The 16,809-nt window shown below is 41.2% G+C and overlaps 1 protein-coding gene across 1 annotated transcript in view; it reads right to left on the reverse strand.

The window, feature by feature from the left end:
- FANK1 (fibronectin type III and ankyrin repeat domains 1) overlaps nucleotides 1-16,809 on the reverse strand; it is a 122,349-nt gene continuing 105,540 nt past the window's right edge. The window contains 9 exon segments of the mRNA XM_055245989.2: nucleotides 1-193; nucleotides 195-221; nucleotides 329-373; nucleotides 466-543; nucleotides 1,046-1,189; nucleotides 4,602-4,767; nucleotides 12,087-12,152; nucleotides 12,959-13,033; nucleotides 14,052-14,133. Of these exon segments, the coding sequence (XP_055101964.2) occupies nucleotides 155-193; nucleotides 195-221; nucleotides 329-373; nucleotides 466-543; nucleotides 1,046-1,189; nucleotides 4,602-4,767; nucleotides 12,087-12,152; nucleotides 12,959-13,033; nucleotides 14,052-14,133 (722 nt within the window). The 3' untranslated portion in view covers nucleotides 1-154.

Genomic DNA, 16,809 nt, shown 5'->3' on the forward strand with positions numbered 1-16,809 from the left:
TTAGGTAAAAAGATGTATTTCAAAGTGGGATCAGTGAATCTTCAACTAAATAAATAAATGTACGGCCTCCCAAGATGCAGAATTTCCCATCCCTAGTTTAACAGTCATGGTTCACTTTATTTTACGTGGGTTTCGCAGATGAGTGGTGCTCTCATCAGCAGACACAGGACTTCTTTGGCCTCTGCTTTTTTTTTCCTTTCTTCTAATAAGGAGACTACACTCTAGATAAAGAAAACAGACAGGTGAATGTAATCCAGGGTTTTGGTGGTTTTTCTGAGTCTAGAAGGACTACAGAATTAGTCTTGATAGGCAGAAAGGGCATCCCAACCTGTCTGTCAAAAACTCTGGCCATTTCTAGGACACCTTTGCCGAACTGAAACAGGAAACAACAAAAATTTTACATGCTTATAAATGTTCTTTCTCCCCCTCCGAGGAAAATCTTTACATAAAGATGGACTCATTTACCTCATTTTTTACACTTGCATCTGCCCCTTTGTCAAGAAGTAACTGAACTAACTCTTCATGATTGTTTAACACAGCCACCTAGAAAACAAAACCCAGGGTGTTGTGCATGAGCTTCCCCCTTCAGGGCACACACAGCAGGGGGTGTGAGCCTGGCACGTGCAGGGTCCCAGCAGCCCCCCTGCAACCCCAAAGGGCCACTATGGCTTTGCGTGGCCTGCAGGCACAGCGCTTCCTCTGCAGCTGCAGCGGCAGCAACTCCAGGGAAAATGGAAAATAGACTCTCCCTCTCTCCACACTGAAACCAGGACAGAAAGCAGCTTGTTCTTTGTTTCACCAGTTCTGTTTTGATCCCACAGTCGTCCTGGGGACAGGGGTTCTTTACTCCTTAAATAGTTGTAAAAAGACAACAAAAGTATTCTAGTGACAGCCTCATCCTTATGAACAAGCTGACAGGGAACACACACACAGTCAAACCCAAGGGCTGGTGCAGGGCTGAAGTCACAAGAATTGTCTAATTACAGAAAAAGCTCTGACCTTAATTCCACACAGAAAACTGCCTATTTTCGGGAAGAGGACCTACCATAAGAGGCGTCTTTCCATTTCTGTCCTTCACATTCACATTGGCCCCAGCATCAATTAGAAGAGAGGCCACTCTCTGATTTCCCGACACCGCAGAGACTCTCATGAGTGGGGTCCATCCTGAACCAGTGTCTGCGATGTCTACCTGTTGGGCCAGAGAAACAGCTGTGTTGAGCCCAATTTCTGTTTCTTAAAATGATTCAAACTTATAAAAGGAATATTTGCTTGCCCCAACACCCGGACTTAGATAGCAGTCTTTCTATATTTGGTTCATTGCACTGTGCTAATTTAAGTCACATTTCTGTGCTGTGAGGACACGTGTTAGAATCGCATTAGAGGGTGCTGAGAGGCCCCAGGGTCTCCCCATCGGCTTCTTCATCTACATCCTTTAAAGTGGAAAAAAGATGGGCTAGAAAAATTAACTGAACTACTTTCCACTTGGCCCCTGGTGAGTTCTTATTTTCTCTTGCCTAACTTTCCTCACCTAGCATTCATTTTTCTTACTTTTATGTACATTGTAAGCAGCTTTACATCCTTTCTGGAACGAGACAGTAATAATATATACACACACCCTTATACTTACTAATACTTATCAATTTTAGGCAGGAGACCTACAGGTAAAATACAGACCAACCAGATTCATTACACAAACTCTGTCTGAAAAGTCTGACTAATGGCTTCTCCAAAACAGTGTGCCCAGTAATCAGCTGGCTGTTTCCTGATCATCTTCTCTACACTGAAATCTCTCAAGTTAGTGTTTTAAAATAAATATTTTAGGTTAAGAAAATGTAAATGTTGTCTCTTCCAATTCCAGTGAAGACCTCGCCAATCCACGAAGAGTGATGCTGAAGTAAAGACAGATACATGTATGTGCGCAGACACACACACGTGTGTATGCACACATGCATACCATGTGCACACATGCATGTAAGCACACATGAGCACGTGCACGCACACACACATACAATCTGTTACAGAAGAATTACTCAAAGATGATGCATAGCTTTAGTAAAACATCAGAATGGAACAACAAACAAGGAATTTCCAGGAGATCTTAGGGGCACTTCAGGGTATTTCTATGTATAAGATTATCCACTGTAACATGATTTGGATTTGCAGCTTTCCTTCATGCAAAGAACTAACCTGTGGGCAACACACTCCATTATATTTAAAGAATAATAAAATAAGCACCTCATATTACGTGATGCTTTACACAGCTTGCAACCCTCTTTACACACACTTCTTTCTCTTTTGGTCCTAAACGTTAATCTGAGGTAGGTATTTTTATTCTTGGTTTACAAACAATCAAAATAAATCTCAGAGAAGTGCCTTTCCTGAGATCACATGGATCATTAAATGCAGAAATGAATAAGTAAGTCGCCAGGTAAATAAGTCACTCTTAGTATATGATCATTACATTTGGGAAGAAGGTGGAGGAAGGCTCTCAAGTCCTTCCCATGGGCTTGAGAAGCATCAGGTGAGCCATCTGCCAGAACATGGAAAGACTCATGTTGACATCATCCATCCGCCACCAGGCCAGTCATGTGGAAATCTATAGTAAACACATCCATGCTTATTGTTCTGTCCTCTGCAAAGTAGTTCCAGTGCTTCAAAGAAAGATGGAATTTATCCCAAATAAGTTTATTCATATCTGAAGGCCAGAGAGCCTGCATTTCCAAAACTCCAGTATTTAAATGTTGATAGCAGAGATTTGCCCTATTGTGAATGATTTATTTATTTATTTGAGATGGAGTCTCACTCTGTCACCCAGGCTGGAGTGCAGTGGCACGATCTTGGATCACTGCAACCTCCACCTCCTGGGTTCAAGCAATTCTCCTGCCTCAGCCTCCCTAATAGCTGGGATTACAGGCGCCCGCCACCACGCCTGGCTAATTTTTGTATTTTTAGTAGAGACAGGGTTTCACCGTGTTGGCCAGGTTGGTCTCGAACTCCTGACCTCAAGTGATCCACCCGCCTTGGCCTCCCAAAATGCTGGGATTACAGGCATAAGCCACTGCACCCAGCCCAGATGCTTGACTTCTTTCAGCAAAATACAACCTTCTTTTTCAACCACAGACTTTCACTAGGTGCAAAACGTGCCCAGAATTCATCATAAACCAATCAAGGAGCGTGTGGCTGTCACTACCACACAGGGCACGTGGGCCCGGCTCTACTAGGGAAGTACATAGACTCAGCCTTCTGCCTCTGTGCCTGTCTCTAAAACATAAGGAAAATAAGAAATGTAATAAATTTTTAATGACTGAGATTTTTCCCATAAGGGGGCACTTTTCTTAATTCTCTAAAAGCAGCAGCAGGAACCAGGTAGATCCTGTAACTGCAGTCTCACTTTCTCTCAATTACCCTTCAGAAACAAACTAGAACAAATCTATTGACATCTTCCAGGAGACATGACTTTTCTCAATTTGAGTTGATTTTCCAGGTCATCCACTTAATTTCTTAGCACTCTACACACCATGTGGCAGTCACAGATAGCACAGAACTTTGTCCATCATTCTTTAGTTCCATGCTTTGAAATTTTTAGCTAATTTCTTCAAAGTCTTGAACATAAGTTTTCAAAGTTATCAGCAATTTCCATAATTGATCTAATTCTAATTACCCATCTTCAAATATCTATAGACATCCAAACAACACTGCTTCTATTTGCTAAATCAAATTTGCAGTTTCTGATAACATGAAATCAAAAGTAGACCAACTTGCCTGTTTCCAGGTAAAGACGCAAAGAACTGAAATGTTCTATTCTTGATATGGTCAGTTTGCTCTTTGGAAATTTTTTGTAATGACTAATCTTTAAAACAAACCAAGAATAAAAATTACCTAATTTTAGAAGTAACAAGAAGCACAATGGCTATAAGAGCTCTCTTAACATCTTTGTATCTCCACCATTTGAGATAATATCTGGTACATGCTTAGTAAGGCTTTGGTGACAGACTGAATGGAGAGAGAAATAAGCAAATGAACAAAAGAAAGTAGAAACATCAGGCTGGGCACGGTGGCTCACACTTGTAATCCCAGCACTTTGGGAGGCCGAGGCGGGTGGATCACTTGAGGTCAGGAGTTCAAGACCAGCCTGGCCAACATGGTGAAACCCCGTCTCTACTAAAAATACAAAAATTAGTTGGGCGTGGTGGCATGTGCCTGTAATCCCAGCTACCAGGGAGGCTGAGGCAGGAGAATCGCTTGAACCTGGGAGGCGGAGGTCTCAATGAACCGAGATCACGCCACTGCACTCCAGTGTGGGCGACAGAGCGAGACTCCATCTCAAAAAAAAAAAGAAAAAAAAAAAAAGTAGGAAGCATCAGGTCCGGCTCTGGATTCAGACCTGTTTCTTTTCCCTACACAAGATAAACCCCCATGACAATCTGAAAGCTCATTCTCATGTCCATTCTAAGGTTTCAGGGGCTTTCTTGCTAAGTCAGAAAACTTTCTCCAGCATTTCTAAGGTTGACTAATCAAAGGCCCTGCTTCTGCCAGACCCCGTGGAGCAGCATTTTAGATTCTTAATGATATGTGCGTGGTTAACAAGGCAGGTCCCGTACCTCACAGCCATCGTTTATCATCCACTCAATCACACTGCAGTGGCCTCCATCTGCAGCCCAGTGCAGAGCTGTACAGCCTCCCAGGTCTCTAGCTTGCCAAGAAGCGCCGTGTCTTCGGAGATATTTCACAATATCTAGGTGTCCCGCATAGCATGCCAGCATTAGACTGCAACATACGGAAGAAGCAGCATTTGACGATAAGCACAGTCACCAAACTCAGCTCCACCTTTTACCCTACCTGGCTTAAACCAAGAAATCCTAACTTGAGTGGAAAAGCCATGGGAACTGTTCATGTAAAACGTACACATATCCATCAACCGATGCACAAAACATGGTATATCCATACAATGGAATATTAGAAATGAAGTGCTACAAACATGAATGAACCTCGAAACACTGTGCTGAAAGATGCCAGACATGAAAGGCCACATACTGTCTGACTCCATTTATACGAAATGTCCAGAACAGGCAAATCTACAAGACAGAACTAGCAGGTGAGTGGTTGCCTGAGGCTGAAGGGAAGGAGTAATGGGGAGTGATTGCTAAAGAGGGCAGGGCTTCTTTCGGGGGTACAGGGGATGAATGTTCTGGAAGCAGATAGTAGTGGTGGTTCCACAACTTTGTGAATACATTTTTAAATGTTGAATTGTATGTTTTAAAGGGTGAATTTTATGGTATGTGAATTATATCTCAATAAAAAATGAATAGTGACTGTAACTGAGGGTAAAATATTGGATTTTAAAACAACCAAAGTCCATGATATTCAAAAAAGAGAAAAGGGAAAAAAATACTCATTTGACACTATTAGAGATAACTATCAAACCAATTTCTTCTTACTCTAAAAATTGGTGTTTAAGAAAAAAATTAAATTTTTTTTAGGACAAAATGTAGTCCATCCCCAGCTGGTGGGGGGAAGCTGTTTTTCACAGAAGACTGCCAACTAATAAATATAAAAGGAACCATAGAGTTAGAAAAACCCTTATTTGCAATTCCCAATTAAATAATTGATTCAGGCAATAAAATTATTGGCACTGAAATTCTTGGGTAAAAGTTAATGGGGAGACCAGGCACAGTGGTTCACCCCTGCAATCCTAGTACTTTTGGAGGCCGAGGTGGGTGGATTGCCTGAGCTCAGGAGTTCGAGACCAGCCTGAGCAACATAGCGAAACCTCATCTCTACTAAAAATACAAAAATTAGCTGGGCGTGGTGGCAGGCGCCTATAATCCCAATTACTCGGGAGGCTGAGGCAGGAGAATCGCTTGAACCCGGGAGGTGGAGGTTGCAGTGAGCCGAGATCGCACCACTGCACTCCAGCCTGGGAAAGAAAGCAAGACTCTGTCTCAAAAAATAAAAAAGAAATAAAAAATAAAAGTTAATGGGGAATGGAATATTCACACGGCAATGATTTATCCCAGAAATTATTTTCTAAGTGCAATGGGAAAACTGTATCTTTACAAAGAAGAAAATTTGCTGTCATCATTCTAAAAAAAATAATGAAACCTAGAATCACTACCTGTGAGACAACCTGCATCACAGGCCTCCTGATGGATGTAACATGAAGTCACAACACTAGCTCTGAAGCATTCTTGCTAAAGTGTTAACCTGAGTCCAATTAAGCCTTTAATTTTTTTTTTTAATTCTTAAAAAATTTCACCTTGTTGCCCACGCTGGTTTCAAACTCATGGCCTCAAGTGATCTTCCTGCCTCGGCCTCCCAAAGTGCTGGGATTAGAGGCAGGAGCCACAGCACCCAACCTAATCGAGCCCTTAAGCCTGTCTTTAACTTTATTGTTAATAAAGGGATAGATGAACAAGTGAAATGCCTGCCCCACAACCAGGAGACAAGCAAATCCAGAACATAGGACATTCTATAAGATAACTGGTCTGCTCTCCTCAAAGAGTCACTGCTATGAGAAAAAAAAAAAATTTTTAAAGAGAGCACTGGTCTAGAATAAGAGACTATAAAGAGAGAAAACAGCCAGATGAAATGTGGGAACCCTGCCTCCCCAACAGAGCTGTGGAAGACCTTTGGGGAACAGGTTGGGAGACCTGCATGGGTGGTTGTGTATCAATGATATTAAGGAATTAGTTGAAGTGTCTTAGAAGTGATATGATACGATTACTATGCAGGTTAATGACCGTGTTTTTAGGAAACATTTTCTGACGTATTGAGGGGTGAAGGGTTATGCTATCTACTAATTTCAAAATAGTTCAGCAAGAATGAAAAGAAAAAAAAAAAAAGGAGAGGCAAATATGGCCAAATGTCAACTGCCAATCCTAGGTGGGGGGTATACAGGTGTTTGTTGTACTATTCTTTCATTTTTTCTAAATGTGTAAATATTTCAAAATAAACAGTTGGAAAATAAAACAGAAGATCTTCTCAATAGGGAAATGTGCAAAGCCTGAGTGATAACTGGAATATCCAGCCCCCAAGGCAAGGCACAGCTGAGCTGAGATGGGGCCAGACCTCTGCAGCCGCATGTCCTCACACAGTCCCCTCATTTCTTGGAGACCCCCAGAAGACAGTCAGCGTGGTGTAGCACCTGCCTGCCGGGTTTAGGGTGTTCACACTCCTTTCCCAAGCACCCGAAGGTCTTTAGAATTACCTTTGCTAAGGGAAGAAAACTTCATTTTTTAAATTATATACAAATAGAACTCTAATTATCTGCATGACTTTTTTTTTTTTTTTTTTTTTTTTTTTTTTTTTTTGAGACAGAGTCTCACTGTATCCACCCAGGCTGGATTGCACTGGCACAATCTTGGCTCACTGCAACCTCCACCTCCTGGGTTCTAGTGATTCTCCTGACTCAGCCCCTCAAGTAGCTGGGATTACAGGCATGCAACACCATGCTCGGCTAATTTTTTGTATTTTTAGTAGAGACAGGGTTTCACCAGCCTGGCCAGGCTGGTCTCAAACTCCTGACCTCGTGATCGGCCCGCCTCAGCCTCCCAAAGTGCTGGGATTACAGGCGTGAGCCACCACATCCAGCCTATCTGCATGATTTTTAAATAATGCTTCTTTTCTGATTATAAAGTAAGGCATGGTACCTAGAAAAAAAATCCCATATCAGAGTCACCCATAACCTCACCTCACAGAGAACAAACTCTTAAGATTCTGTTGAATTTGCTCTAGGTGGTGAGGAGGATTGTTTAATAACCAGCCCCGGAGGCTCTGGATTGCCCAGCAATGAGCTCATTGAGACCAGGTGCTCTTCCTTCCCAGGGATAGGCACAGCCCTGAACTTACCACCTCCCACTGGCAGAAAGCCACCAAGGTCCTCCAAGTACCAAGCAGCTGGAGTCAGCCACCACCCCAACTGCCATCTGAACTCAAACTGCCTGGCACCCGCAGGGTCTGTTATCTGCTGCTTTATAAGAATGCCCCTCTCTGGTTCACAGGGTGGGAGAAAGGGAGAGCGGCCAGGACATAGCACGCTCCTGAGCACAGCCCTGCAGGGCCTCCCACTGCGCCCCAGGACAAGCCCACCAGAAATGGAGGACCCGCTCCGCTTGCCTGCTGCTGAGTCGCCTGCTCAGAGTCACATTCCTAGCTCTACGCAAAAGCCCATCTTTTCTCTCTTGTTCTGTCTGTATGATTTTCTCTTCTCCCTGCCTTTTAAAAGTATTATTTCTGTTTCTTATTATTTCATATACTTCCCTGTTTACTTAAGCACTGAAAACAGCATTCACATACTAAATATTCCATCATATGAATATATCATAACTTCAATCAGTCCACTATTGTCAGACATTTAAGTTGTTTCACATTTTCCGCAATTTTAAATAAGGCAACAACAAACACCCTTACTAATCGTATTTGCATTTCTGTTTCCTAAGATGGGATCACTGTGTCCATGGATGTGGCTTAATTTGGATGCACATTTCCAAATTGCTTTCCAGAAAGATGATACCAATTTACATTTCTATCAACTATATTTGAAAGTACAGAATATTTCACTGCAGCTTTACCAACATGATTATTTTTTAATCACCAATTTGATAGGTAGAAAAATTGTCATTACTAGTAACGCTAAACACCTTCCTATGAATTGCTTACATTGATTCTGCTATAAATTGTCTTCTTGTGTAAACTGCTTTTTTCTACTGTGTGTGGAGGCCTTTTTGGAGTATATGTATGGGCGTGTGTGTTCTATACATTAAAGACGCTGGTAATTTGTCTATAATACATGTGTAAGTATTTCCCTGGAATGTCCTTAACACTGTAATCAAGTTTTTAAAAATATATAATACACTCAATCTTTTTATTATTCCTTTCCATGCATTTATTCCTTTCACATTACAAGATAAAATAATTATGCCCCTGTGTTTTCTGGTCATTTTTTATGGTTTTGTTTTTTACATTTAATTCTTAATTCATCTGCAATTTATTTTGGTACATGCTATAAGACCAGGATCTAACTTGACTTTTTCCTTCAAACATCCTATTTTTCCAATACCTTCCTCGATGGTTTATGTTACTTCCATCATCATATACCAGGTTCTTATGTAGATAGGGATCTATTTGAGGATTTCTATTCCATTCTACTTTTTTTCCGATTATTTGTTCCAGTATCATACTACTTTAATTACTATAGCGTTATGAGGCATTTTAATAACTGTCAAGGCAAGTCCTTCCACATTCTGCCTTGACAAAGTTTTAGTAGATATTATCTATTTGTTCTTCTAGATAAATTACAATCATTTGACAGGTTCCCAAGAATAATTCCATTTAAGGCTGCATTTAACCTCAATACAGTATTTGAGAAGAACTAAAAATTGTATAATAGTCCATCTTGCCATTCTGGCAGATGACATGTCTTTATTTCTTAAATTTTTACATCTCTCAGTAAGGTTTTTAGGTTTATTTTTTTATTCAGATTTCCTACATTTCTTGTTTCCATTCCATTTTATTTCCCCATTATATTTATTAACCAGTAATTGCAAGGATTTAAGAAAGTCTTTTCTTTGCCTTGTAGCTGTCCACTTTACTGAGCCTCCTTATTAAGTCCAAGTTTTTCAAGCTGATTCTGGTGGGTTCTACAGGAAATAAATCATACCCCTTATCTGAGTTCACATCTTAAGTGGATCAACCTTCAAAATACTGTCTAATCATGAAATAACAAAATATATCTTTATTTACCATATGCCAGGAACTGTTTTACGCATTTTTCATATTAACTCATTAAATGCCTACGAGCTATAAGTACTTCTGTTATTCTAATTTTATAGACATGAAACTGAGATACAGAGAGGTTAGGTAGCCTGCCCAAGGTCACACCACATCCTCAAAGGGATGCAGATTTCACATCAAGCTCTCCACCACTCTCCTGGGCTTCACTACTAATTTTGGAAAGGAATTTGCCAGTACTAAGAATGACACTGGCTGATTGAGATGATTTAAAAAAGAAAAGGAAAGAAACCTTTGTATGCTGCAATCAAAGGAATCCTTCATTCAACAGACACTTCCTGCCTCCCATGTGCCAGACACTGTTCAAAGGCTGAAAGTATCCTTCACTTTAAAAAGTAAGATACTTTTATCAAGACCATCCTGGCTAACACGGTGAAAGCCCATCTCTACTAAAAATATAAAAAAATTAGCGGGGTGTGGTGGTGGGCACCTGTAGTCCCAGCTACCTGGAAGGCTGAGGCAGGAGAATGGTGTGAACCCAGGAGGCGGAGCTTGCAGTGGGCTGAGAACATGCCACTGCACTCCAACCTGGGAGACAGAGCGAGACTCTGTCTCAAAAAAAAAAAAAAAGATACTTTTTAATATACATGCCAAGTTACACCCAATTTTTGTTTTGCATCTACACAAATAAAGGTTTCCACCTTGAATCTACTGATGGGAAGCGTTATGTTAAAAAATTTCCTAATACCTTACCCTCCGGTATGGACCTCATAGGTGGGATGGAAGAGATTTATAAATACCTACACACAAACAAACATACAAACAGCTTTTTTTCTCTATCAGATTTTAGCAATAAGGTTATCCTCTGGAGCTTTCCAGCTTCCTCTCTGCTCTGGAAAAGCCCAAGGTTATTATCAGTGCCTAGAAAATCGGAACAGGTTCACTGGTAGAATAGTCAAGCCACGGAGCCTACATTGGAGGTAATTTTTAAATGAATTTTCTAGTTTCTTGCATGGATATTGATTATTTCGAATTTTCTGCTTTTTGGGTTGACTTGGCAGTTTAAATTTTCTCAGAAAAAAAGTATTAATTTCAATGAAATTATCTACTATTATAGACACAAACTTCATGTTTACATTTTCTCTATAACAATGGTTATTGTTCTCTTTCAAACTTCTAATTTTTTTCTTCTTTCTTAGATTTACAAAAGATTGGTGTATTTTATTAGATAGGTTTTTAAGAGGCAACTCTTACATTTCTCAATAACCTTTCTATTTTTTAATCAATGTCTACTTTTAATTCTTTCATTTTTCCTACTCTCTTTACACTTTTTTTCTTTTCACTTTTCAGATTGCTATGATTCTTTTCAAACTTGGAGTTGATAGCTTAGTCTCAACTTAACCTATGCGTTATTTGGGAAAATACTTTTTAAATTTATAAGTGATATTTAAGATACTGTTATTTAAAATCTATTGCTGCTTTGTGTTCAGAGAATGTAAATGTAGAAGACAGGCCTTCTGATTTGAGAAGTTAGTTGGGGTTTTCTTTACGGCCTCCCCCAGAAGGTCAGTGTTTGGCAGCTGTCCGTTGGTGCCCTCTGCAGCGCCCAAGCCCTGGTGCCATGTGTGTCATGACCACCGCCCCTGAAGCCAGGGCCTGGCATTTTGCTCAGTGTTTCAACCCACACGCCAAGCACCGCGCCTGGGAAGTAGTAATCCGTCAATAAATATGGGTTAGTTGGAATTTATTGATTAATGACTAGATGAGCAAGTGTGTTTTTAGGTCTTTCAGGAACACTCTCATCTGTCCTTTATGTGTGTCACGTTCTTCCCCTGAGCTTTTCCTGTAGCGTTCTCAGCCCTCGAAGGGGACATGTGCCTCTCACCTCAGGAAAGTGCTCTGGGTGTCTCTCTGGTGGTAATTTCTGTCTGCTTCTTTAGAAACAACGAAGATTTCTTAGCAACGAGTGAGGCTGAAATGCAGCGGAGGCCTGAGAGAGACACACGGTGCCGGGGGCAGGCACTTGCACCCATGCCCAGCACGGATGGCGAGAGCTGCTCTGTAGCTGCCATTTCCCATGCACTGCGTGTCTACTGGGCACAGGGACCACGCCAGAGAAGTCACCATACGTTACAACAGATGCCCCCACTAAGCACCCTGGTGAGCGAAAGCACAAGACCCTGTGAGCAAGCCAGCTTTTGTGATCACCATCTTTCCTCAGTGACCCACTCACCTCTCAAGACTGTCAAAAGCAACCCAAGAAAATGTTTGGATGAAATGACAACCCCTCTGGGCACAAGCCTAGCACCACAATTCTGAGAACATCAGCACAATTTCAGTCATATCCCACCTCCTACCTGTCCTTGCCACTTCCATTCTTCAGATTCACGTCTGTGCCATTAGAAACTAGGATTTTCACAAGCCTAAAGGAAACAAACTTAACTGTAGCTAGATGAGTCACCTTGATCACTCAGAACCCACAACAGTCTAGTAAAAATGAGTAACACAGCATCCAAGATGCATCTTTGCAACAGTTTCTTCTGCACCTTCAGAAGCCAGCTGGTTTTAAAACCAGGTACCATTAAACCAGAAAACCACCTCTTTATTCCAGAAACGTGGGCTTTTACCTTTGACATGAGTATTCATTAAAATCAAATGAAAGCACATGAAACAAACTGGGCTACCAAAATAATTCACTGTCCTTTGAATGGCCATTTTTAATATATTCTTAAATGGTAGCATGTAATGAAGATGCATTTCTGTTTTTTTCAAATGGCATTTAATTAAGATATAAATGAAAATAAGGTATTCATATTAATACTTATCTCTGTGTGGAATAGATAATGAGAGTGTATCTGTGAAAATTATATCTTAGCAACCTAGCTGAAAGTTTTCCAGAATATCCCTCTCTCTACATTTTTTAAAAAGGAAAATTCAAATTCCAATAACCAGTTTTCCAAGAACATAAAAAATATATTGCATGTAATTAAATGGCTACCTCTCTTCCTCAACATATGATTTACATTCTCTCCTGCATGTTGTGTAACTTTACGATTACAATAGCTGGATTTCTAAGCCATCATATGGTATAGTTTGGGAGATAGAAAAGAAACGGTTCCTCCATGGCCCATTTTCCTCCCATCCTTATCCTGACCAGAGCCTTTGAATAAAATAAAAAGTTAAATCCCCAACAGAGATTAAAAAAAAAAAAAAAAAAAAAGAGCCATACCTGGTGTATCCTTTCTGGGCAGCAACCATCAGAGCGGTAAAGCCAAACTTATTGGGAACATCAACCTTAACACGGCTTGGGAAAAGCAGAGAAGAGAGATAAGCACGCTCAGTACAGCTACTGCAGAGTCAAAGCCGGTGGTTCTCGTGGGGCTTAGGTGGCTAAAATGACTCATTTTACTGAAAATTCCAATTTCTTTAGGGCCATTAAATCTTTTCTTGTCTTAGACTGCTAAGAATCTTCTAAACTATATGCCTAATATTCTATGAGATTCGAATGTATCATGAAAGAGAAAATTGCTGTAATTTCACTCAAAATATGCAAGCTTCGGCTCAAAGCCACAGCTCTTTAAGGTATCTGAGGACAGTGTCTTCACTGCTGACTCTCAGCTCCACCGAACACGCGTCTGTATTGGTGGAGACCCAAGCTTGATCCTCGCCTCCCATCTCACCTACTGGGTAGAGAGCAGTCCCTTCGGAGGTCTTCACGCACATACTCCAGTGTAGCAGCTTTAGCTTTTTGTGGGAACCTTCTCATAAGAGCTCCAAATTACAGAGCCAAATTCACAAATGACTTGTCTTCTAGGGCACTCAAAAACTATTGATTCAAAAAGAACCTAGGTAACATCTACTTTTCATGTAGGAGGCAGCTTCAAACATCTCATCTGCAGCACCTATATTCATCATTTCCCCTCTAGTGTTACAACAACCTTTTAAATTAGAAAGCAGTTGATTTGGCGAGTCCCTCATTTCATCAGAAATTAGATGTGGGCATTTGGGGGTGAAATTTGCCTAAATGCTATGGCTTATAAGCAAGAGACAGAAATTATTTCTGGGAAGAAAATATGACACCCAGCCTTGTAATTTCCTTTTACAATTTCTATTATACAATCACAAAATATAACAATAACATGGGGCTTCATGAGCATCTTTATTAACTGTGGTTTATTAACTCACACCAGTCACCTAAGATCCATTTTGGAGGCACTTTCAAAGGCATGAGAATTTTTAGGAAAACAAAATGAAACTACTGCATGTATTTCTATGCACTTTATAGGCATGGGGAAAAAAAACAACTGACAGAGTTCTCTCACCCTCCTTGAAGTATTTGGACCAGCAAATCTTCATCATTCACATTGACAGCCCGATGCAAGTGCTCACTACTTATGGGCTCTCCTGGAGAAATGAGATGGAAGGCAGTCATCCAGAACATCAGAAAAGGAGACTGCTTCCCGCCATCTTCCTCCTGTGGCCTTCAGGGGATCGTCTTCAGGAAGGCGCTTGGCTATTCCTGTAAGTATATCTTACATTTCCTACTCACCTGCCTCTTTTACCGAAAAAGACCTTGTTTTCACATATTAAGAGAACATTTTGACTGACCTAAAGGCTTGGGACATTTCCAAGTTATAAAGTATTGCTTTGTGAATGTTATTTTGATATTTAGAAATAATCCTTTCAGATTTCATAAGACTTAATAAATGTCTCCTACAAGCAAGGAAAACCTCAGCAACTGTCACAACATGCTAGTTTTATTTGCCAAAGAGATGTTAAACTACTTGGAAAAAAAAAAAAAAGGACAAAGTGCTTTAACATTTGAAATTAAAATTTTCAGTTCTTCCCAGGAATGTGACATACATATTGGCCTTGTCTTCTCTGAGCTTGTTGGGGCAGAAGGGCTTCGACCCACAGGGAGGTGGGGAGCACCAGGAGAAAAGCCAATTAGGGGAGAGAGCTTGCCAAGCAGCGAAGACCCAGGAGGAGTCCAGAAGCCTAAAAGAACAATGGGCCACAGCCGGGGAGGAGGGCATCCTTTGTACAGGGGACATCAGCTCCACAGCGAAGCCAACAGGCAGGCGGGCAGCACAAGCAGAGGGAGAATAAAGGGCTACGTAGAAGCCGCCCATCTTTCTAGGCATTTCTGGTTTCATTTGTTCTTTATTCTACACCTTCTGATTTTAAATAGTATCACGATTAAGCTTAAATGAAATAATACCAGTGAAGCACTTGGAATAGCACCTGACACATCGTAAGTACCCAGCACACACCTGTTGTTGGGGTGACAGTAGCAGCAGCTGCCATCGTCAGTGGATACAGCCCCACCACTTCTTACGTACTCCAACTGTACGCCCAGCCCCTCACCCGCACGCAGCAAGAGTTTGAGTTTATAATCCCTGGTCTAAATAACCTCAAAGGTCTCATTCATTCATTCAACAAACCTAAGTAATGTACATGCCAAGTCCTGTGCTAGGCTCTGGGGGGTTAGCATGAAAAGAGCTAACCATTAGCTCCCATGCTCACTTTCACTGTAGTGCCCGCTTTCAGCCTATTATTCTAAACCCTGAAAGAAAATATCCACTCCCACCCCATCCTCCTCCACTGCACCCTACACTGCCTCCTGGGGATCACCCACCCTCCCTCTTATAGTCTGGCCCAGAGAGATCAGCTGGCCTCCCTCTTCCTGTTCCTTATGGTAGAAAATTTCTCTGGGATGCCAGTTCCTGGGCATAGGAGACACTTTTTCTCTGGGTTTCCTCAGAGGGTTTCAGTGGTGCAAAGTGAATTGGGCAATGTACAAACTGGGAAAACAGTGAGACAGGAGAATGAAAGGATTTCTACCAGAATTAGCCGATACCTTTTCCTTTCTTTCATAAAAATAAATTTATGCCAAGTTTAAATTATTTTGAAATAACAATTTTGTCTGCTAGAGCTTGCCAATCTCTTACAGATTTTTTTTAGCTACATTATACTTCCTTTTCATCATTCTACACGTTTTTTAGATCAAAAGTGTCAAATAAAAGTCACATGATAACCTGTCAAAGGCCAAGGCTCACAGCTGTCCCTGGCCTTCCAAGGGAGGTCATGCCATGCTCAGTGGTTTCACTAGAAGGGCTTAAGAAGGAGGCAGGGTTTTCTACTCCAGAGGACCATCTGGCAATGTCTGGTGACATTTTTGGTTGCCACAACGAAGGGGATGGAGCACTGGCATCTAGAGGATAGAGGCCAAGGAAGCTGCCAAGAATTCATAAGTGCACAGGACACCATAAGGAATCATCTAGGCCCCAAATATCAGTAGGACCAAAGTTGAGAACCCTGGGCTAGATTAATAAGGACTTAAAACCATCATGCGTCTCATCTACACTTTAAACTTAAACCCATAGACTGAACTTAAACCCATAGACTGTTTCCCTTTCTGTTGCTAACCAGGAGAAGTGGTACGTTTATAAAAGTCTCTGTTATCCCATTAACAGGCCCCATTTTTTCCTAATCTGAAACTTCAGCTGCCACTAAAACATAAAAACAAGTCATTTGGATAAATCACCTATAACAACATATAAAGCTCATTCTATTTCTACTAAGTTGTACAATGTGTAGTATCCTAAATCAAATCCTATGAATTAAGCTGTATGTAGGCTTTTCACACAGTGCTTTTAAAATTCTCCTCCAAACCACAAGACTGGGAGTCGGAAAGGCTAAGTTATCCAAGGTCACCCAGTTAGGAGAGGGCAGCATCAGAGCCAAGGCCAAGTCTTCCATGAGGCCCACTCCTTCCCTTTAGTATTTAGTAAACGCTGCAGTATCGACCAGTTCACTATATGCTTCCATTCTTACTAGATTTTGAATACAGATGATCATAAGTAAATGTGATCCTCCCCCAAAGTGTTAAAAGAAAGGGGATGCCTAAAAATCTTCCAAAAAGTGCTAACTGCTTGAGATGTTAAGAAAAGTTCTAAGGGCACACCCCCAACCACCTCTCTACACCGACCCTCACTACTCCACACCTCCGTCTTACCTGAACAGAAAGGCTCTCTCGGTGGGGACACTTCCTAGCGCATCCTAACCAGGAAGCTCTGC

Source organism: Symphalangus syndactylus, chromosome 2 (assembly GCF_028878055.3).
Source record: "Symphalangus syndactylus isolate Jambi chromosome 2, NHGRI_mSymSyn1-v2.1_pri, whole genome shotgun sequence".
NCBI classification, from domain to species: Eukaryota; Metazoa; Chordata; class Mammalia; order Primates; family Hylobatidae; genus Symphalangus; species Symphalangus syndactylus.